The 22,544-nt window shown below is 45.6% G+C and overlaps 1 protein-coding gene across 8 annotated transcripts in view; it reads right to left on the bottom strand.

Moving 5' to 3' along the window:
* Positions 1–9,904: 9,904 nt before the first annotated feature.
* The window catches only part of FCRL5 (Fc receptor like 5), a 39,256-nt gene continuing 26,616 nt past the window's right edge, over positions 9,905–22,544 (bottom strand). For 6 of the 8 annotated variants that reach the window (XM_054480692.2, XM_054480668.1, XM_063650154.1 and 3 more), the window contains 8 exons: positions 20,992–21,270; positions 17,729–18,004; positions 17,143–17,259; positions 16,447–16,474; positions 15,368–15,450; positions 15,097–15,165; positions 12,508–12,539; positions 9,905–12,430 (listed from right to left, as the gene is read on the bottom strand). In XM_054480692.2, coding sequence (XP_054336667.1) covers positions 12,341–12,430; positions 12,508–12,539; positions 15,097–15,165; positions 15,368–15,450; positions 16,447–16,474; positions 17,143–17,259; positions 17,729–18,004; positions 20,992–21,270 — 974 coding nt within the window. In that variant the 3' untranslated portion in view covers positions 9,905–12,340. The remainder of the gene's footprint in view (positions 12,431–12,507; positions 12,540–15,096; positions 15,166–15,367; positions 15,451–16,446; positions 16,475–17,142; positions 17,260–17,728; positions 18,005–20,991; positions 21,271–22,544) is intronic. The other 2 variants (XM_054480686.2, XM_054480677.1) reach the window with 2 other exon arrangements.

Below are 22,544 nucleotides of genomic sequence, written 5' to 3'. Positions count from 1 at the left end.
CATCCTTTTCTTTCCCTTGTTGGAGGAGGACTCAGTTCCACAGTTTCACCTTAGCATTTGGCTTATGATAAGGAGTCCATGCAACCCCCTGAGAAACATTTTTGTCCCAAACTCAATTCCAAGCTTCAGGTCAATGCTATAAGAAAGAGAACTGGGCCGGGCGTGGTGGCTCATGCCCATAATCCCAGCAGTTTGGGAGGCCGAAGTGGGTGGATCACGAGGTCAGGAGATCGAGACCATCCCGGCTAACACGGTGAAACCCCATCTCTGCTAAAAAATACAAAAAATTAGCCAGGCTTGGTAGCAGGCGCCTGTAGTCCCAGCTACTCGGGAGGCTGAGGCAGGAGAATGGCATGAACCTGGGAGGCAGAGCTTGAGAGTGAGCCGAGATCTTGCCACTGCACTCCAGCCTGGGTGAGAGAGCAAGACTCTGTCTAACAAAAAAAAAAAAAAAGAAAGAAAGAAAGAAAGAGAACTGGATCTAACAGATCCAGAGGCAGGCAACTACAAAGGTTAAAAGGCACAGCGCAGGTGAGCGTGGCTAATTCCTGCTGATTAAGCCAACCCCGAGCTTGCTATTTCATGGATAAAGGCCACATTAATGTCCATGGCATAAATGAGATCTAGGGAACTCCAAGACTACCAACAGCAGGGGAGATACGGCATACATTGGTAAGAGTGGATGATTCCCACCCTGAAGGGCCCCCTGCTTCATGGGTGCAAACCTCTTTTGCACTCATGCTGGACCTGCCTAGGTCGCCAGGACTTGGGGATACAAGGATGGAAGAGGAAAGAGGAGAATTTTCCTTCTCTCCGTCACATGCCCCGGGTATCTGCTAGGAAGAGAAGGGAGCCGGGGATGTCTGCTCCCCTTTTTCTGGATGGGTAGCCATTCATCTTTAGTCTGTACCCCTTCCAAATGCATCCTGAACCTCTGGGACTCCTTTAACAGGTGCCTCTTTTTTTCCTTTCTCCTTCTCTGTCCTCTCTTCACTAATAGGTAATTGTGTCTCTGTACTACAAGACACTCCCTTCAGATGCATCCTACAAACTGGAAAGAGTTAATTTTCCAAACCTTAAACTGGTTGGCTTAGGATTGGGCTCAGGGGAAGGGAACCCAGAAGCCCAACATGCTGGCAAAAGGGTAAAGTATTTTAACCAATTGGGCTTTTGGCCTCCCTCTTCCTGTGCAAACTGGTAAAAGGCCTCACAATTTTTGAGCTGTCCTTAACCCTCCCCTTGTTTCATATTGATACATGTTTTCTAATAACATAGTTTGTCTCTTCTTGCCTTCAAGCCATCAAACTCCAAATAGTCATGCAACTGGAGCCTCTGACAATGTCCCCTTCTGCTGGGAAACCTTAAATAGACCTTTGAGGGAGCTCAGACTGTCGTTTCCCCAAAACAGCTTCCCTTGTCAGCAGGAAGCAGTTAAGCTGGGTCTTCATCCTTATCCTTAATCTAACAGTAGTTAGATGTATTTCTTTAGAAAGGGGGATGAGACAGCCGGGTGGGAGGGGGCTCCACAGAAAAACTCTAACCAGCCTGTGCACTGGGGTAGAGCCACAGAAGTTCACGCCCTTTGTGGGGAGGAGTCGGGCCACCTCCTCTTCCTGTGGGGAACCTGGGATTCCAAGGGCAGGCGGGAAGCGCTCTAGCAGGGACTCTGGCATTCCAAGAGTTCCTGTTTGCTCCTTTTCTTCCTCTTTACCCAATAAAAACCTGTCTTACTCACCATTAAAATTGTCTGTGAGCCTGAATTTTCGTGACCATGGGACAAAGAACCCCATTTTTAGCTGAACGAAGATAAAGTCCTGCAACACATGTTATTGTGTGTTTCTGGAGTTTGTTCATTTTTTTAGTTGCTGAATAGGATTCCATTGTATGGAATTTGTCCAATTTGTTTATCCATTTCCCTATTAAGGGGTTTTTGGGTTGTTTCCAGTTTTGGGTGACTATAAAAAAAACTGCTGAAAATATACATGTATAGGTTCTTCTGTAAATCTCAGCTTTCATTTCATCTGGGTAAAACCTAGGGGGGAATTTCTGGGTTGTACAGCAAGTGTATGCTTAACTTTATAGGAAATTGCCAAACTGAGAAGCAGTTTCTAAAATGTTTATGAATATTTTAGTCTTCAGAACCGCTCGGGATGGGTACTGCTATTATTCCACTCCCAGGTGCTCAGCTCTCCTGGTCTGAGCAGCTTGCTGCAGTCACAAAGTTGGCATGTGGTGGATCTAGGGAAGGTGGGCTCAGGCACTCTCGCTTGATGCAAGTACTGCTCTCTGCTTCAGTTTCTGTTTTCTCACGACTGGCTTCCTTTGCTTTCTCACAGTCTGTGCCCTCCTAATGCAGGCTGGCCCAGCCCAGCTTTCTGTGAACCTCCTCCATCAGGACATTTTCCCCGTGGTGGTGCCATATGGGGCTGCCCATGCCCTGAGAACTGCAGCTGTGTGCTGAATGCCAGCTCTGCTGCTGGCAAGCCACTGGCCTCCAGCTGCTGCCTCCCTTTGCCCCATTCCCTGTCAGGGTCCCAAAGAGACAGAGCAGTCAGCTCTCCTGGCTACTCTGCTCAGAGCCCCGCACAGCCCAGGAACCTAGTGACACCTATTGGACATTTGTTAGAACTGTGGCTGTACTTGAGTTCAACGTGCAACAAGAAGGCTCTGATGCAGCTTCACATTAAATAGGCACATATGTGGCAAAAGGATACGTGCTCATGTTTAAAAATTCAAACAGCTGGTACAGACATACAATAAAAAGTAAAGTTTCTTCTCCCTATAGCTCACGTTTACTCCTGTGATTAGAGTTTTCTGTTTTTAATTATCTGGTCAGCACACAAATATAAATAACATGATAAAACGTGGAAATCCTTGATTTATCCACTTTACATAGTGTGTTAGTCCATTCTCTCTTGCTATGAAGACATGTTTGAGACTGGATAATTTATAAAGAAAAGAGGTTTAATAGCTCACGGTTCTGCAGGCTGCACAGGAGGCATGACGCTGGCATCTGCTCAGCTTCTGGGAGGCTTCCGGAAACTTACCATCATGACCGAAGGCAAAGTGGGAGCAGGTGCATCACATGGCCATAGTGGGAGCAAGAGAGAGAGGGAGAGTGTAGGGGGAGGCGCCACACACTTGTAAACAACCAGATCTCACAGTAACTCACTATTGTGAGGACATTACCAAGGCGGATGGTGCTAAACCATTCATGAGAAATCTGCCCCAGAGATCCAATCACCTCCCACTGGGCCCCACCTCCAACACTGGGGATTACATTTTAAAATGAGATTTGGGCAAGAATACACATCCAAACTATACTAGATGGTGTCTATTAACTACATTGTAGGAAAGATCAAGAATTTAGGGCATTATAGGGCTTTCCTGTCTTCCTGTCCCCTTTACTTCCTGGTTTCAATCTGTAGTATGACTAGGTTTTTCTAATGGCTAGCTTTATGCTTTAAAAAAGTACCTAAATTTCAGTTTCTTTCTTTTTCTTTTCTTTTTTTTTTATTTTCTTGAGATGGAGTCTCACTCTCTCGCCTAGGCTGGAGTGCAGTGGAGAAATTTCAGCTCACTGCAACATCCACCCCCTGGGTTCAAGCAATTCTCCTGCCTCAGCCTCCTGAGTAGCTGGGATTACAGGTGTGTGCCACCATGCCTGGTTAATTTTTGTATTTTTATTAGTGACAGGGTTGTACTTTGTTGACCAAGCTGGTCTCAAACTCCTGGCTCAAATGATTCACCGGCCTTGGTCTCCCAAAGTGCTGGGATTACAGCTGTGAGTCACTGCACCCAGCCAAATCTCAATTTTTTGATGTATTATTTTTAGAAAAAGTCTATATTGATTCTCCACTACACACACACACACATACACACAGTTAGTGCATGTAGACTTTCCTCTGTTTTCCACCTCCAGATTTCTGTAAGCAATAATATTACTTTTCTGTTGCACATGTTTACAGAATTTGAATACTGAAGTAGCCATAATTAAGTGTTCTGTGCTTGAAGTTGATTCTAAAAATTGAAAACCCTTAAACAGAATTTAAGGCATTATGATTATGTAAACACAGTTCACTGCAGAACCAAGTACTGTGATTAGGCCCACAGAAAAGGAAATAAAATACTGTGTAATTAAACCTTGGGCACTCAAAGGAGAATGTTCTATGAATAAAGGTCTCTTTTCTCCACTCCGTTAATTATCCAGTTACCCACACTTCAGTTGCTTCAAATTTGAACCACAACTTTCTTAGACTGCCTTGTTTTCCCTGGATTTCTAATTGTCATTCTATTTGCTGTAATTTTTATTGAAGAATAACATATCTCATCTGATTGTTTAGAATTGACTTAGACCTGCTTAGAATCTTTATTCTGTGTTCTTATTTCTATAATTTCTGGAGTGGAAGTGACTTGCTCTGGTGGAAGTGGCACAGTCTTCACCGAGTCCTCTGACTTTTTGGATGCATTGTTTTTTGGGGCTGCTTTGTAGCTGTCAGCTTGGATTTTTTTCTGGCACTCCTGTGCTACATCAGTATAACATGGTGGTTAAGAGTGGGCCTCCTGAGTTTGAAACTGCTTCATATTAATTCTGTGGTCTTGGATAACTGGATCTCAGCACTGTGGCATCTTCATCTGTAAAACGGGCACAATACAGCTCTCTTATAAGTTATTTTGAGATGGAGTGAGACAATATATGTAGTACTGTTAGGACAATGACCAATAAATGATAAATCTAATATTTTGGTGGATTTTGCAAGGGAGAGGAGCAATGGGGTGTGTGCTCATTTGGCCATCCTGAATTGGCAGACAAGACATATTTCTGAAGTAGTCAAGAAGTCCCACCTCGTCACTATGTACATCCTCAATGCCCTCATGCCATCTTCAATGCCAATGACTGACATGTACGTCTCCAGAGCTCCCTCCTGAATCCAGCCTTCCGTCGCTGACTGTCTCCTTGACATCTCCACCTGCATGTCCATTGCTCAAAACAAAAGTTCTGATCCTCTCCTCTAACTTGTTCCACTTACAGTGTTCTCCACCTCAGGATGGAGCTGCCATCCTTCTAGAGTCTCAGGCCAAATATTTTGGAATCATGTTGATTCTTCTCTTTCTCTTCAATCTTCATTTCATCCATCAGAAAATTCTGGATACTTTAGCTTCAAGATATGCCCAGTATTCCATCACTTCTGACCCCACCACCTTCACCCCATCTCAACTGTCATAATCTCTCACCTGGATGGTGTAGTGGTCTCCTAACTGGCCTCCCTGCATCCACGTGGTTCTCTGCTGTCTAGCCCCAAACTTGTTGGGTGTGATCCTATTTTATGCCATCTTCTTGGGGCACTCCTCCCTCTGACTCCCATATGCTGTCCAAATGGCCATGGAACATTTCATGCCTTTGTTCAGATCACCATCTCCGTGAGGCCTTCCTCGACCACTCTTTATTGTTGCAGCCTCCTCTGGGCATCCTAATCCTCCTATTTGGCTCTATTTCTTCTTTTTCATGGCGCATGCCACCTTCTAAATCATGACATAAATTACATACTTATCATGTTTAGCGTTCACTGTCTGTTTCCTCTGCTAGAATGTCAGCTCCTTGAGGGCAGAATTTTTTTAATCTGCCTTGTTTACCAATGTATTCCAAGTACTTAGTACAGCAAGCACCTGGATCAGTTGTAGGTACAGAATATGAATACATATGAATAAGAATTCTCAGTTGTAGGCAAAATTGAGGATGTGCGTAGGGCAAGGTGGGTCTTCTTGATGACTTCTCAACAATTCTCAGTTGTAGGCACTGAATATGAATCATACTAAATAAGAACACATACTCAGTGAAGGAGTTTGAGAATGATAGTGAGGAGAGTGGAGGAGCTCCCACACTGCCTTGCCCCATGGTTTAGCTATTGAAGGTGACACAAGAAGGAGGCAGTTTGGCTCATAAGTACAGGGAGCAGACTCTCCTTAAGGGTAAGAGTGACAGGGAGGTCACTTTCAGAGTGCAAGAAGGGTGACAGGAAACATGAGCATGAGCAGGGCCTGATGGTCTCAAGGGCCCCTTCCAGCTCTAACCTTCGGTGATTTCAGGCCAGGTGAGGTGCTGAGCTCCCTGGCCCCAGAGGCATTCCAGCATAGGCTGGCTGATGTCTCAGCAGGGATGCTGTGGAGGTGCCCAAGCATGAGAAAAGTACAAGAAGTGGATGCCCTCAAGGCCATCTCTAGTAATAAGACTCGAAAAGTAAACAACTCACCCCTCCCTGACCACTCCCACACCCCAGAGCCTGAAGCCTGGAGTCCCTGGGCCAGCTGGGGAGGGTCCTCCTGAGCCATTCCCTCACCCTCCCTACACCCCTGTTACCCCACGGTTATGGCCACAGCAGCTCCTCCTCCTTCCCTTCCCACACAGAGCTCATTCTATTTTCGGTGAGGCCAGGTGACAGTGACCTTGACAGAGAGCGCAGCCTGGTCAGATGGAAGGAAGGCAAGTGAGGGGCACCTGCCTCTCAGCCTTACTCTCCCATGTCTTCCCCCAACTCTCCTCCATCCACCAACATGGCCACAAGGACGCCTCTGGACCAGATCTATCCATCGGGTTTGCTCTGTGGTGCCCCACTAGGAGACACAGGTGGACGTGGTGTTCAGAGGTATGGGACAAACACATAAGATGGACGAGAGCAATGGGGGAGAGATGGGAAAGGAGGCTGGGGCCAGGTGTGGAGGACACGTCCCTGAGGTACCCAGCAGCCTGAACACTCTCATTTTATCTCTTTTCATCAGAGTCCTTAATCTCTTAAACTGCCTGATGCCAAGAAACATAGAGCTGCAGGATATGCTCGGCCCCACCCATGAAATTTGTATTTATTCAAAGCCTTCTTATAAGCAAACATGTTCTTTTGTCAATAAGCGACCTGGAACAGTGTCTCTGGGGACATCACCCCTTTGCTTTTATTTCTCTGGAAAATGATTACAGAACATTCAAATCAGAAAGATTTTATGAATTTATGTAATCCCTGAAATGCTGAGTTTATGCATTCCCACCCCTCCCATCTAATTATCCCATTCCCCTCACATTAAAAAGAAGACCAGATTATTTTCCATCATTTTCTTCGGAAGTATGCTTTTTTTCTTTTTTTGAGATGGAGTCTTGCCCTGTCACCCAGACTGGAGTGCAGTGGTGCAGTCTCAGCTCACTGCAAGCTCCGCCTCTGGGTTCATGCCATTCTCCTGTCTCAGCCTCCCGAGTATCTGGGACTACAGGCACCCGCCACCACGCCCGGCTAATTTTTTATATTTTTAGTAGAGATGGGGTTTCACTGTGTTAGCCAGGATGGTCTTGATATCCTGACCTCGTGATCCACCCGCCTCGGCCTCCCAAAGTGCTGGGATTACAGGCGTGAGCCACTGCGCCCGGCCCTGAAGTATGTTTTTGCAATTCAGCAGGTGCTCCACTGTAATGATGGGGAAGGGACCAAGAAAGGCAAACAGAAAGCAATGCAAACTTTGTAACAAACACAGGCACCTCCCCACCTGCTTCCGTGAACACCTGCATGGCGTTCTCAAACCTTACCTCCTTCCATACGTAATTCAGTCAAGCAGCTGTTATTTCTTTTCCAGTTTTATAGACAAGGTAACCAGAGCTCAGAGAAGTTAAACAGCAATGGGTAGTGGCCTGTACAGGAGCCAGGCCTTCCGGCTCTAAATCTCATGTGCTCTTTTCCTGCTTCACAAATGCCTCTCCCCAAATAGGACTCTGTGGCCCACGATACTCACTGAGGACATTTGGTGAAGTGACTAAGCGTGGACTCCGGGGATACACATTTCTAGCTCTGACTTACTATTGTGTGGTCTTAGTCTAAACTAATTTCTTTAAGTCTCAGTTACCTCATCTGTAAAATAGGGATGTGGCAGGCCAATTCTCCCTGATAGTCACACAGACAGGCCTGCATGACAGTCACTCAGACAGGCCTGCGTAGCACCCCAGCTACACAGACAAATTTCCACAGCACTGCCTTAACATTGAGCAAATAGTTAAACCTAGGGAAATTGGTGCCCAGACATCAAAACTGGAAATGAAACATACGGTCAGTAGGAGCCTTGCATGGGCTTCTCCCTAACCTGGAGCAAGCCAAAATAATAGAGACAGTCATAGATTCCTAGTGCCAGGACCTGTCTCTGGTCAATGAAATCTGAGATGAGTCAAGGTAACAGAGGCAGCTGTTTGAATAGATTCATTGGAGAGTCTAAGACAGCTCTCCGGACCAAACCGTAAAGGAGATAAGAGAGAAATAATCACTCCAGTACCACAGTAGACAGGCCTTGAAGGTATTGGAGGCCTTTTAATTGGACTTAGCAAGTTTTCTTTTTTTTTGCCTCTGACCTTCTAGTTGAAACAAAATCAGTTACCAATAGACTTAGGTGAATGCTATACTGCACAGAGGCACATAACCCCAACTTATATAAGCACTAAGAAAATTGTAACACTTTGAGTTGGACTGATGGAATTATCTCTGGCCTTCTCACTGTATCTAGTTACAGCAATAAATTCCCTTCTTTGCTAGTTTGTCTGCTTCTCATTATTGGGCCTTGAGAAAACGCAGCCGAACTCAGCTTGGTTCCAGGAAAGGGACAGTAATGGATATGTATTGCATAGGCCTGCTATGCACCCTAAATAAGATAATTTATGCAAAAAGCTTAGCATAAGGTATGACACATTAATTCCTTAATAAGTAGTAGTTATTCTTATGGCAAGCTCTCTGTTGAGTGGGCAGTATTAATCAGAGGAGATTGGAAGAGGGGAAAGACTATTGTCTAGTTGAGGTAAAATTAGGAGACATGAAACAGATCAGCTAGATGTCAAAGAGACAGGTGGACTTTGAGAAGTGACAAAAGACAAAACAAAAAGAGGAAGTGGGCATAATCTTAGAATATTTCTTTTAACCACAAACGTGAGGGAAGCTGAGCCTCTCTTCTCTTTGAGGAGACCCTGAAAGTAACAGCTCAGAGATCTGAACCAACTGAGAAACAACCCCAAAAAATGTGTGGAGCCGAGAGACCACCTTTGTGATTGTGATGGTTAAGTTTATGTGTCAACTTGACTGGGCCACAGAGTGTCCAGACATTTGGTCAAACATGATTCTGAGTGTTTTGTGAGGGTCTCTCTGGGTGAGATGAACATGTGAATAATTAGACTAAATAGAGCAGATTGCCCTCCCTAATGTGGGTGGGGAACATCCAGTCTGTTGAAGGCCTGAATAAAACAAAAGGGCTGATTGTTCTTCTAGTAAGGGGGAACTCTTCCTGCCTTGGGCTGGGACATAAGTTTTTTAGCCTTCAGACTCAAACTGAAAAATGGCTCTTCTTGGGTCTTGAGCTTGCTGGCATTTGGACTGAAAGAAACTATACTATTGGCTCTCCAACTTGCTGACTGCAGATCTTAGGATATGTCAGCCTCTACAGTCACAAGAGCCATACTGCTCTCCTAGTATGTGGGGCTGTCCCCTCAAAGAAACATTCTGCCTCTGTGGAGCCTCCTGAGACCACTGTTGGGCAGTTGAGATTTTGTCCCTCAAGAACTTGAGTCCACTCCAGGCCACACTATATTCGAGGCTGAGGTTTGCTCTTTGTTTGCCCATTCTAAATTATAGATAGACCCATTTCACTGGGTCTGTCCTATCCCAGGCTAAAGCATGGGGAATTTGTTCACTTTCTCCTTCCTCTTCACTCAGGACCAGCACAAGGCTGCAAACTAGAAAAATGTATCTGTTCTAAAGACAGAAGCCTTCCCTCTCACGGAAGTCCAGTCTTGAGAGCAGATGCTTAGCCCGCCCATTTGGTTCCACACCCTTGTTAATCATTGTGTTTGTCAGTGTTCTCTAGAGAAACCGAAACAACAGGATGTGTGTGCTTGTGTGTGTGTGATTTTTTTGTGTGTACTCACATGTATCCATGGGGTAACCACACAGATATACACCTCATCTGTGTACACAAACACATATACATTTATACACACACATACACATGCACACATACAGAGAGATTGGTTTATTAGAATGAATTAGCTCTTGTGACTGTAGAGGCTGACATGTTTCAAGATCTGCAGTCAGCAGGCTGGAGATCCAGGAGATCCAGTAGTGTAGTTTCTTTCAGTCCAGCAAGCTCAAGACCCAAGAAGAGCCATTTTTCAGTTTGCGTCTGGAAGCAGAAAAACTTATGTCCCAGCCCAAAGCAGGAGGAGTTCCCCCTTACTTGAGGAAGAATCAGCCCTTTTGTTATATTCAGGCCTTCAACAGACTGGACAGGGTCCACCCACGTTAGGGTGGAGTTTGTTCTGCCACTGTGCGGTTATCATTCTGGTATGGGGGGTACCTGACTCTCCCAATGAGAAATTCTAAATTTCCTCTTTTGAGCCTGGTGCCTCCGCCTTCTCAGAACTGCATAGGGCGCGAGCTTTGTTGGTGATGTGACCTCCAGAACAGACTGTGAGCAGATTTTTTTTTTTAATCCTGAGCCTATGCTTACTGCTCTCCTTCTTGACTTTCAACTAGGCCTAAAAAAGCGGCCTCGGTGGGAATGCATTTCTCTTGCTCCACTTCTATTTTAGTTGCATATCTGTAGTGATGACAAATGCCTCCAGCCTTGTGCTCTGCAAGGCTGCACTGGGCTGCATACAGGCTCCTGTCTCAGGTGTCTGGTTTCCTCCTTGAAAGGTTGGGGCAGCAGAGCCAGCCCTGTCTATCTGGGCAAGGCCCTGACACTTGGAAGCATGAAAAGCCATGTGGCAGGTGGAGTGAGCTTCCAATGCCCTTGGAAGGATTTTTTTTCAGGGCCATGGGGCTTAAAAGTGATCACTGTACAATCCACTGGGATCAAAGATCAAGATAATATGTGATGGATATCATAAAAGTGGAATAGAACATCCCATTGCTCAGAGATGGGAGAACAACTCTGAATGGAGAGGGCTCACGTATACATTCACCCTTTTCTTGGGAAAGTGTGAGCCCTGAGGTGGGGAAACAAAGATAGTGGCAGCTACTTTCCCCTTCCCAGGGTGGCTGATGAAAGCCAACATGTCACAGAGAAGAAGCTCTCTCAGCAACAGCAGCTGGTGGTGCTGTGGCCAAGGGCTGGCCAGGGAGCAGCATAATCCGTGTGAATCGAGTTGGGCCCTGGGCAGCCAGAGCCACACACTGCCTCTCCATGGGCCTCTGCTGAGACCTACAGGGCCTCAAATGCATGCAGTGCGGTCCCAGGACCAGCAGCATCAGCATCCCCTGGGAACATGTTAGAATGGCAGTCTCAGGCTCTACGCAGACCCACCGAATCAGTATCTGTATTTTCACAGGATCCTCAGGTGATCCACAAGCACATGAAAGTGTGAGAAGCCCTTCCTCTTGCTGAACAGTTGCATCACCCAAGCTCCTTCTCTTCCATTGTTTCTTACTCAGGGAAGCCAGAATACCTCCTGGATTTCCTAGGAAGTGCACTGGATTTTATGCCAGTTTGATTACCCACAGTTTTCTTCCTCATTCATTCATTCATTCATTCATTCATTCATTCATTCGGTCAGTCAGTCAAATAGTAATTGAGCACCTCCTGTGTTCCAGTATGTGTTCTGTCTGCACCCCTGGTCCTCCTGGCCTTGACTTGCTGGGTTACTTCTGTTAGGATGGGAAGTACTTGGGACCTGGTGTATGAAAGCCACTTACTTGGGCAGGTAGACACTGACACATGAGCAGGAGAGAAGTTACCTTGGTGTCAAGTGCCGACTTCAGAGTTTGAGACAGGTGGAGGAGTGTGAAATGCAGCCTGTGGGGAGATCAATTACATGTCCCATGTGCACAGGCTGTGTGCTGTCCCATTTGGCAGCACACTGCAGTAGCCCCACCAGGCTGATGACAATTGAGAAATGCATCCACCCAAAGCAGGAACTCTGTGTTGGAGTTTAGGAGCACCTGAGCTGTTAGGCCAGCCCGGCATCTCCTGAAGGCCCACTCTCCCTTTGTGTGGTAAGAACCCCTCTGTGGGGGTGTGATGGGAGCAGTACTCAGAATAGCAACCACAGCTGAAGCCCACTAAGGAATCCAGGAGATGTGCTGGGCCCTGGGGTGGGAGCACCCTGCCACTGGATTCAACAACCTGCCAGTCAGGGTTGTAACTGGGAAATAGGTGAGAGTCCAGCAGGGCCCTGCATTCTGGTCAGACTGAGAATGAGGACATGTGAAACAAAGGCCAGTAGATATGGTCTGGGGCAGCCTAAATCTTCCCACTTCAATGCTGCTTCTCCCCCAAGGGGAACTTTGGGGTGCAGAGGCTGAAACAGCAGTTGCAGAGACGTGTGGACTCATCTGTGAGGAGCTGAGGAAGCCAAGAACAGGGATCCGGAGACCGGGGTTGACGCCACCTTAACTTCAGAGTAGATGATAGGGGAACCCTAGGAAGCAAGAGCACATGCGTGAGGACCAGGGTGGGCCTGGGGGTGGGGGAGGGCATGCAGAAGGGGAGACTCACCTTGTTCCTGAGATGCCTGGGGTCAGAGGCCACTGTGGAAAGAGGAAAGTGTTCAGTTGTGGAAGACTGGCGTGGGGCTTTTCCCTTGCGCCTGCGCTGTGAGGCCAGCCCTGAGCCTCCTGGAGGCCCGCTGTCCCTCTGTGTGGTGAGTCAGTCATTCCTCTTAGTTGGTGCTCACCCAGTCTCTCTCCATTCCTAACTCCCTCAGCCTCTCAGCACTGACAGACCGTCTCTTCAACTCCCCTTCACACTTTGTGGCCCACTCTGAGCTGCCTAGAGGCTCTCAAGAGAAAGACATTTGTCTTTTATCTAGTTAGTTATTTGAGCATAATTGGTATTATTGTTCTGGGAAGGTGTGGCAGGTGAAAAGTTTTAGAGAGCACACTCCATTAGGGTCTAGGCCACCTGAAACTGAGCCTGCCGCCTGTCTTGTCACCTCTGTGGATGGGGGAAGTCACTCAACGTCTCTTGCCTCAGTTGCCTCATCTATATGATGGGAATAAAAATATCCTCTGCCTGTAAGGTTGTGGTGAAGGTATATGAGTTTACACATACGTGTGAGCACATGTATCTGTGTGTCTGTGCATATATTATTTCTATCATCTGTCAGGTGTTGAGCAGTTTCTATGTGTCGGGTACAGTCTTGATTGCTATATTCAATACATTTTCTCTCTCTCTATTATCGTATGTATGCATGCCATAGTTCTATCTAAGTGCTACAGGTATAGTTCTAAGAGCTATCCATACAAATAGAGTGTATTTATTTATTGCACTTACAGAACTACACCCAGCACATAATAGGAACTATTCAGCACATGATAGATATTATAAATTATTATTGTTATATTATCATCAAACTGGAGAGAAATATGACATTCTCCAGACAAGGCTCTGCCCTTTTGGCTTGGAATGAGCATCAGGACTCCCTGGAATTGCATGAAGAAGCAGAGTTTGGTCCAGAGTTTGGACTCTGGAGAAGACTGTTTGGTGATTGACTGTAAGATTTCAGGCAAGTCATTTAAGTTGTCTATGCCTTGGTTTCCTCATCTGTAAAATGGGAGTAGTAACAGCACATACCTCAAAGGGGCTTGTAAGAGTGAATGAGTTCATATGTCTCAGAGGGGTGCTATAGAACCAAGAATGAGGCACAAACACAATTCACTTGACTTTATATAAGAAAAATTGGAAAACCAGAGAGGGAAGCACACTGGCTAAAATCACGCAGCACTTTTTATGAAGCAGAGGTAGAAAGAAAAGCCTGCCCCGAAGCACTTTGTTCCTCTTTCCTGCTCCGAGTAAGGAGGCAGCCGAGCTGGGATTCCCTTATTTCAAACCACCGACTGTGAGTGAGGGTTGATGACACAGCCAGACCTCCAGCATGTAGTCATCGTCACAGCTGCTCAACCCTCTGCAGTTTCAACAGCATTTCCACACCTATTTTCTCATTTAGTCCCCACAGTTACCCCATGAAACAGCATGGTAGCTGTAATAATGTGCCCCCAAAGATGTCACGCCCTAATTGCTGCAACCTGTGACTATATTACCCTAAATGGAAAAGAGGACCTTTCAGATGTGATTAGGATTACAGACCCTGAGATAGGGAGATTATTCTGGGTTATCCAGATGGGCCCAATATACTCATATGACTCCCTAAAACCCAAGGACTTTTCTCAGGTGAGGTCAGAAGGAGGCCTGTCTATGGAAGAATGGTTAGAGGAATGTGACTTTCCTGGCTTTGGGAAAGGAAGGGGACACAGGGGCAGGAAAGTGGATGGGCCTCCAGGGAGGAACACAGCCCTGCCAATACCATGATTTTAGCCCAGTGAGACCGGTGTCAGACTTCTGACCCACAGAGCTGTAAGATGATAAATTTGTACTGCTTCATCCCCCCAGATTTATGGTAATTTGTCACAGCAGCAATCAGAAACTGGTACAGGTAGGTAGGTGCTATGGACTAAATATTTGTGTTGCTCTCCAAATGTATGGGTTAAAACCTAATCCTCAATGTGATGGCATTTGGAGGTGGAGCCTTTGGGTGACAATTATGTCATGATGATTATCATGATGAGACATGAGAGATGATCTCTCCCTCTCTCTCTGCTGTGTGGGGGATACAGCAAGGAGTCATCTGTCTGGAAAATGGGAATAGGGCCCTCACTAAGAACCTGACCATGCTGGCACCTTGATCTTGGACTTCCAGCCTCCAGAATTGTGAGAAATAGATATTAGTTCTTTAAGTCACCTAGTTTATGGTACTCTGTTACAGGAGCCAGAACTGACTAAGACAGTAGGGAAGTAGTCACAGTTTATGGATAGGGATACTGAAGCTCTGAGAGGTTAAGCGAATGCCCAAAAAGATAGTTTTGTTTTTCGGGTTATACTGGGGCTCTCTGCAGAGAATAGGGAAAGGAGAGTGCAGGGGAGGCTTGGATTCACCTGAAGCAGTGTAGGCACAAATAAAGAAGACCCATGACCCTGTGGGAGGGGCGGCTCTATGCCTGTCAGGCTCAGATCTGCTGAGTGGGTAGAAACTGAGCTATACTGTCTAAGTTGAGGGTGGGCCAGAACAGAGACATCCTTGGGTCTTACCTGCATGTTTCTTTTTCTCTTGGATGATCCGGACTTCTGAGTAAACCACATTTTCTCCTCTGGGATTTGCTTAGAAAGAAGTTGAAGTTTCAGAGGATGCTGAGGGTCTTGCCTCTCGTTAGAGATACTTCCTCCTCCCCCAGCCAGAGTCTCTTTTCTGGAAGGACTAGAGCCCTCTAAGCCTCGGCATAGTCCCTCCCCATCTCCTGCCCCACCACTTTCCCACACCAGCCCTCTGGCTTCTGCCAAATGCAGGATCCTCAGGCCTCACCGTTACTGTACACTGGTTGCAGCTCTTCCCAGCCTGGTACATTGTGATAGGTGGGCTCTTGGGAGTCTGAGTCTGAAGGGCTCCTGTGAGACAGAGAAACGTGAATGTTTCTTAGGAATCCAGACAAAGTAGCTATAATGATCACTCCCAGTGAGTGACTTCTTACTGCAGGGTGGCTGCCAGGCCTGGAAACATGAACAAGTACGTAACAAATTTCCCATGGGCATTCTATTATGAATCATAATCGTATTATATATGTTTCCAGGCTTTATGGTCATCTAGTATGCAACAGGCATGGTGCTGCTGCTTACAGCAATACGATGTTAGTTCTGTTTCATCCTTGTTTTGCAGCTGAAACAAACGGAGGCTCCAAGAACTGACTTATGAAGATCATGTAACCAGAAAGGGGATGAGCCAAGGCTCAAAGCTGGCTCCGAAGCCTGCATGCTCAGAGAGATCAGTGACCAGAAGGCTCCGAGGTGCTCTACATGGTTTGGATGCTGCTATCGTGGGCTTGCCCAGGGATAGCTATGAGCCTTTGTGTGGCTCCTACAGTCAGCCTTAGGGATACAAGATGGTGGCCCCTTCTTCACAGGGACTACCTCCTGCTGGCAGAGTGACCTCTCTGGGTGGCCAAGTTGTGCGGATCCATCTTCTCAGTTGTTATCACAAGAGGTATTGATGAGATTAGCATCTCCAGAGATTTCTAGGTTGACTGAGCTAAGGTCATCTCAAGATATGGAAAGACTTGGTGGTCATAGTGGTCATTCAGACAACCAAGCCAACAATGGTCCAAGGATGTGGGTTAATAAATGAAAAGGCAATTAATACTTGATGAGATAACAGCCTATACAGCTAAGGGGGTGGGTGCAAAGGTCCTGGGAATTGCCTTGAGTTATCCCCAGGGAGGTACAACAGGTAGTGGCCACACCCCAGCTCAGCAGCACCTGGCAGAAACTGTGCTCTTGGTAATCATCAGATTCAATTCCATTTTTCCACCCTGTGGACATTTCACACAGGGTGATACTTCACACAGGAATCAGCTCAGGAATCACAGAGGAATGCAGCTCAGCTCTTACCTGGCGGGGTCAGAGGCAGGCTTTCTCCCTGTAAAGGAAAGCAGAGGAGCATTGGATTCAGGAAGATGAGACCCTCAGTGGGGCACAGCTCAGGCAAGGCTCACTTAGAAACTGCCAGGAGTTGCTGTCACTGAAGGTTGAATCCTTCTTTGTTATGTCCCAGAGAGGTAGCATATTGGGCAAAAACTACTGACCCTGCCAGAGGGGTTTGCTATGATGTGAAACGGGAGTCCACAATCCGTAATCCTTTAACCTGGAGATTTTAAAGATAATGATTGGTAGCTGCAGGCAGGAAAACAGACTTGATCAATTATAAAAATAGTGTACATTTAAAAAATCGGAAAATTACCGAATCCTATCTGGTTTCTATTTTCATTTCTATTTCTCTGAGTTTTTCTCCTCCTCTTCCCATTTGTTGGGGGGGTCTTGTAAGGGTCCAGAGGAAGACACTCTGTAGTTTATGATGTTGGATAAACTACATCTCATCAAGACGTCCCCCACCTTATAGGTCTGTTTTGGAAACTGTGCATTTGGTAAAAGCAATTCTGGAGGACCCAGCGGGAAAGGAAAAGGATTGAGGGACAGAGCGGATGAGCTCTTGCGAGCCTGGGATCGTCACAAAGGCAGCATGAGGCCCAAGGGAGCGTTGCTGGGAAGGGCAAGAACTCAAGCCAAGGTATGCCCAGAGTCACCCACCTGCTTTTCTCGAGAGCCAGCAGTAGAGCAGCAGTGCCCCAGCAGCAAAGCCTGCTATGCTGAGCAGGCCCCCGGTGATGCCTGTGGCAAAAGGGCCACTTCTGTTCGCGGTCAGCCCTGAAGGGGAGACCCTGTGTGTGAGCCAGAGGAGAGGCTGTGGTCTGGAACTGCCCGCTCCCGGAAGCTGCTGCCTGGGCCTGAGTGTGAACCTAGGTGAACAGGTCCCCGGCAGCTAAGCAGGGGCTGGTGTGGCACAGAAGATGGCTCCCGTCTTTGTGAGGAAGCCATCTCTGCGCCTGAGGCAAGTGTCCAGGGTCAGGGTTGCCGGTGGCCAGTGAGAGAGGAGGCAGCCAGGTGAGGACCTCTAAAGTCAGTGGCGCTCTTGCCCCCCGCCCGCCAACCCGCACTCTCAGCCCCAACGCCATCGCTTCAGGAGCACTTCAGGAAATATAGCAGTTTAGAGAGCTGCCAGCTGTGTTACTTCTCCCTGAGGAGTGCCTTCCTGATCAAGCACTGTGAGGGTTATCAGAGGGTCCACGGAGGAAACATTTTGTCCACATCTGTGGCCCGGGCACGGGAAACTTACCTGTGATATAAAGTGTCACTGTCTCACTGCGCTGGGCCCCGAGGCCATTGTCAGCCTCACAGGAGTAGTTTCCAGAGTGTTCTGCAGTCAGAGAGAGGTTGAAGGACGCTCCTCCAGAGGGGGCCGAGCTATTTCCTAAGGTGACATCCTCATGATAAAACCAGTACAGGATCAGGGGAGAGCCTCTCAGGGCCTCACAGTGAAGCTCCAGCAGGTCCCCCACCGCAGCATGGGCCCCGGGAGCCCTGAGGGTGAGGATGGGGCGAGACACCGGAACTGAAAGAGAAAAAAAGTCAACAGCAGTTTCTGCTTCTAACATATTTGTAAGAAACAAAAGGTATCATAAACAAATGTAAAAAGTCCTATCTCAATCTTGGAAAGTAAATTAAAATATAGATGATAAAGCTAATTACTTTGACCTACTAATAGTTTTCAGTGTACAAAAATATCCAATAGAAGACTGTAAAAAGTGTATAAATCACTGAAAACTTCAAATAGACAATAAATATATAAAAAGATTCTCGTCTTCATTACTAATTAACGAAACACAAAGACAACCATACAATACTATTCTTTTTTCTATTTTTCAGGTTGGCAAAGCTTAACCTGATCATACTGATTAGCTTGTAGATAAACAGGCACCTACATATGCCCTTGGTGGTAATACAAATTTAACATACTTCCTTGAATGGCAACTTGGCAATATCTACAAAATTTAAAGTGCACATAAACTCTGACCCAACAAATCTGCTTCTAGTGGGCCAGGTATAGTGGCTCACACCTGTAATCCCAGCAATTTGGGAGTGTGAGGCAGGAGGATCACTTGAGCCCAGGAGTTCAAGTCCTACTTCTAGGGCCATCTCCTTTAGGGATACTGACATAAAATATGCCAATATATTTCTAGAAGAATTTCTATTGTAGCATTTTTATAAGAGCTAAAAATTAGAGACAACCTACTGGATTGGGTAATGAAATATAAATGATATCCAAGATGCATTTCTTAAACAAAAGTCAGGATGTATTTTTAAGTTAAAAAATGCAACTGGTATAACTATATGTGTAATATTATTCTAGCTTTCTAAAAATTATATACCTTTAGGTTTGTAGAATATTCCTAGAAGCATACAAATGAAACAATTAACAGTGGTTATGTCTGGAGAATATGTACGTAAGAAGTGATATGAGCAGGTAGAAAGAGACCTTTACTTTTCAATATTGGCCCTTTTGCATTATTTGATTTTTTTTTATCACAAATATTTATGTGTTCTTTGAGAATAACAAATTACTAAAAACTAAAATGTTGTGTTAAAAAGTGGCCACAATGGATGAGAAGATGTCATCATGTATCAGACTAATGTGAAGAGTTAGAGAGGACCATGCTTCAACCTGGCTTTACCCTGGCTAGCTGTGTGTCTGCAAGCTAGTTACTTCACTTCTCTAAACCTCAGTTTCTTTTCTGAAAATAGGGGATACAATGGCTTAAAATTTATCCTCACAGGTTTATCTTAGTAATTAAATGAGATATTGCATATTAAACATTTAGCACAGAGCCTGGAACCTGGTGAAGGCTCAGTGAGTGTTGATGATGATGACATTGGTCATGATGATAATAAGAAATAATATTTCCTTTTCTGGCAGTTCCTGGTCTCTATGACCTGGGTCCTAGTTTCAGGATTCAGACACAACTCATTCAGGCTGGGCAAGAAACCCTTTAGCTGTGATAACAGCAGCAGCAGAAATAACATGCATTTGCGACAGAGAATTATAGAAACAAGGGAGTGAGGATGAGCAGAAAATCATGAAATCATAAGTATAGAACGTGGGAGGTATGATGTGTTGGCTTGCTGTACTGTGAGGAAAGATGGAGCAGCCCTCGGTCCATGGTACATGCCTGTGTGCTGGCTCTAAGGGATAGGAGTGTAAACTGTGTGGGGATAGCACCTGCAAATCTCAGGAAAATTGGTTGAGGTTGGTGCTGCCGGTTGGGGAAGAAGAATGAGCTGACTGAATGGGAAAACCCAAATCTGAAGTCATCACCTCCTGGATAACAATGAGATGGTTGCACTGGCTACTTTGTGAGATGCTGGATCCTGGGTTAGCATGCCCAGATCAACCTGCTTATGTGACTCTGTCTATTCCTTATGATACCCAGGCACCTTGCCAAAGGGAATAAGAGCATCAGTGTATATTTTGCTTTACGTGACTGGAATGTTGATTGCATACCACTGTATGGTCTGCTGTTTCTCCAGGATATATTCCAGGGGCAGGTACAACCTGCTTTGACTTTTGCACATCTCCTTCTAGGAACCTGTAAGTCTGCATAATCCATATTCCCTGTCTACCAAAATCATAGAATTCTAGGACAAGGGATGATCATGATTTTCATCTAGTTTGATTTTCCCACTTTATGGGTGTGGAAATTGAGGTCAGTATGGGAAAAGGTGCTTGGCCAATGTCATACAGCTAGTTATCTTCAGAGCCAAGTCTAGAAGATTCATCTCAACACCCCTTAGCATACTTTTGCTAAACACCAGGTCTCTCTAAACAGAGGTTTCAAAGTTTGGCTTGTAGGAGGTCATCACCAAAAAGATTCAAAGCTCACTAGAAGCAGCTTTCCTTGGGTTATTACACTTAATTGAAAGAGATCAAAGAACAGCTTCAAGAATAGAGGAATTTGGGTGATGGATGTCCATTTCCATTCCATGTCATCCTGCTCCCCATTCTCCGCCCTGGTCATCTGTGTCCCTTGCTTTAAAGATCATCAACTGTGTCTCCTGAAGGGCTGTACACATAGCTTATGCTAACATAAGATTTTTAATGTGGAAATGTAAGGAACATTTACATCCCCAGTAATGAAAGTAACTCAAGAGTAGAGGCTTGTTAGAAGTCAATGAGAGAAGAATCTTGACAAGAAACAGCCTAACCTTTTCTAGGGCAGAGAAACATATACTCAGAATTCTTTGGTTTCACTTTCATGTGATAATTTCAGTTCAGAATATAGTTTATGTTCTAAAAAAGTCTTATTTGCATTTTTAGTGAGGTGCTTTGATCACATTCAAGAAGACTGCTGGGAAACATGAGATACCTGGAACCATACCACAAAGGATCCGAGACTTTCACAGGGAGGTTCTGCAGGCAGTAAGTGTGCTGGGATGCCACACAAGCAAACAGCCCTGAGGAGCTCTGTGGCTCCATTTTCAGCTGCGGGGAGAGCAGGCACAGTCAGTTCTCAGATGTGCTGCTGGTGGGCAGGGCCCACTCACCTGCAACTTTCAGTGTCACTATCTCACTGCGCTGGGCTTCCAGACCATTGTCCGCCTCACAGGAGTAGATTCCAGAATGTTCTGTAGTCAGAGAGAGGTTGAAGGAGGCTCCTCCTCCAGAGGGGGCTGAGATCTTACCCAGGGTGGCATCTTCATGATAGAACCAGTACAGGATTGGGGGGGAGCCTCTCAGGGCCTCACAGTGAAGCTCCAGCAGGTCCCCCACCACAGCCTGGGCCCTGGGAGCCCTGAAGGTGAGGATGGGACGAGATACTGGAACTGAGGGAGGAAAAACATTATGTATCAGCTGCTTCTGCTAAAATATATTCCTTCATGCTAAAGACGTTTCAAATGGAAAAATGTTTTTCTCAGTTTTTAATGCCCTTGTGACATTACTCAAAACTCAGCAACATTTTCAGATCTCCAGAAAGAATAACATTTGTGTAGTGCTATAAACAGCTTGGAATACTGGAATATACAAACTCAAATGTGTTCGAAGAATGTGAAAACAAAGATTAAACTGAAACTCAGGTGTCTTAGAGGTAAAAAGACAGTTGGAGAGAGGAGAAATCAGTTCAACAGAAAATGAATAACAGGAGAGACTTGCTGCTTACATCACCAGGGACGTAATTGCATCTGGGCTGCATCAGAAATAGGGCCCACAAGAGAATGAGTATTGTTGTTATTTGCTCATTTTTACATTCATTTATCCATCAAAAATTAATTGAACAAAAATTTTTTAAAAAATTGAGCAAAAATAAAAATTAATTGAGCATTTAATAAGTCCCAAGAATGGCATGACATGCTAGGGAATCAGTGATGAGAAAGACATAGTTGCTGCTCTCATAGAGCCTACAATCTAGAAGGATGAGAGGCAGCAATTAAATAAAAATACAGTAAATTACAATTAAAACTTTGATAATTGATAAAGGACAGGGTACTATGAAATGTACGTGTTAGTCAAGGAAAGCTTCCTCACAAAATGACCTTTGAAATTAACTTTGAAATTAACCGTTTGATGATGGAGGTGGAGAGTACACCAGGCAGGCAAACAGTATGTGCAAAGGCCCTGAGTTGGGAATAAGACTGGCACATTTGAATTATTGAAATAAAGTAGCATCACACTGAGAAGAGTCTGCAAACTACCATGAAATAGGAGACTGGAGATCTAGGCTGGACTTCATAAGCCATGAAAGGATTTTGATCCTTCTTCACAGAGCAATGGGAAGTCTATAAGTCTACCTATGCAGGGCTGTGAGATGATCAGATTTGTCCCTTTTAAAAGACCATTTTGACTTCTGTGCATGAAATGGACTGTGGTGGAATGGAAGTGGAATTGAGGGATAGATGAGTGGCACTGCAGTAGTCAAAATGATGGTGGACTTGTCTAGATAGAGGTGGTAGAGATAGAGACCCAAGAAATATTTAGGAAGTCAAATCAACAGGACTTAATGATTAACTAGCTGTGAGGGGTGAAGAAGAGAAATGTTGAGGAAGACTCCTCTGTTCCTGCTTTGTGTATCTGTTGAGAAGAGATGTGTTTCACAGAGGTA

Source organism: Pongo pygmaeus, chromosome 1 (assembly GCF_028885625.2).
Source record: "Pongo pygmaeus isolate AG05252 chromosome 1, NHGRI_mPonPyg2-v2.0_pri, whole genome shotgun sequence".
In the NCBI taxonomy this organism is placed as follows: Eukaryota; Metazoa; Chordata; class Mammalia; order Primates; family Hominidae; genus Pongo; species Pongo pygmaeus.
Note: the sequence above shows the minus strand (reverse complement) of the source record. Positions and strands in the feature narration are given on the sequence as shown.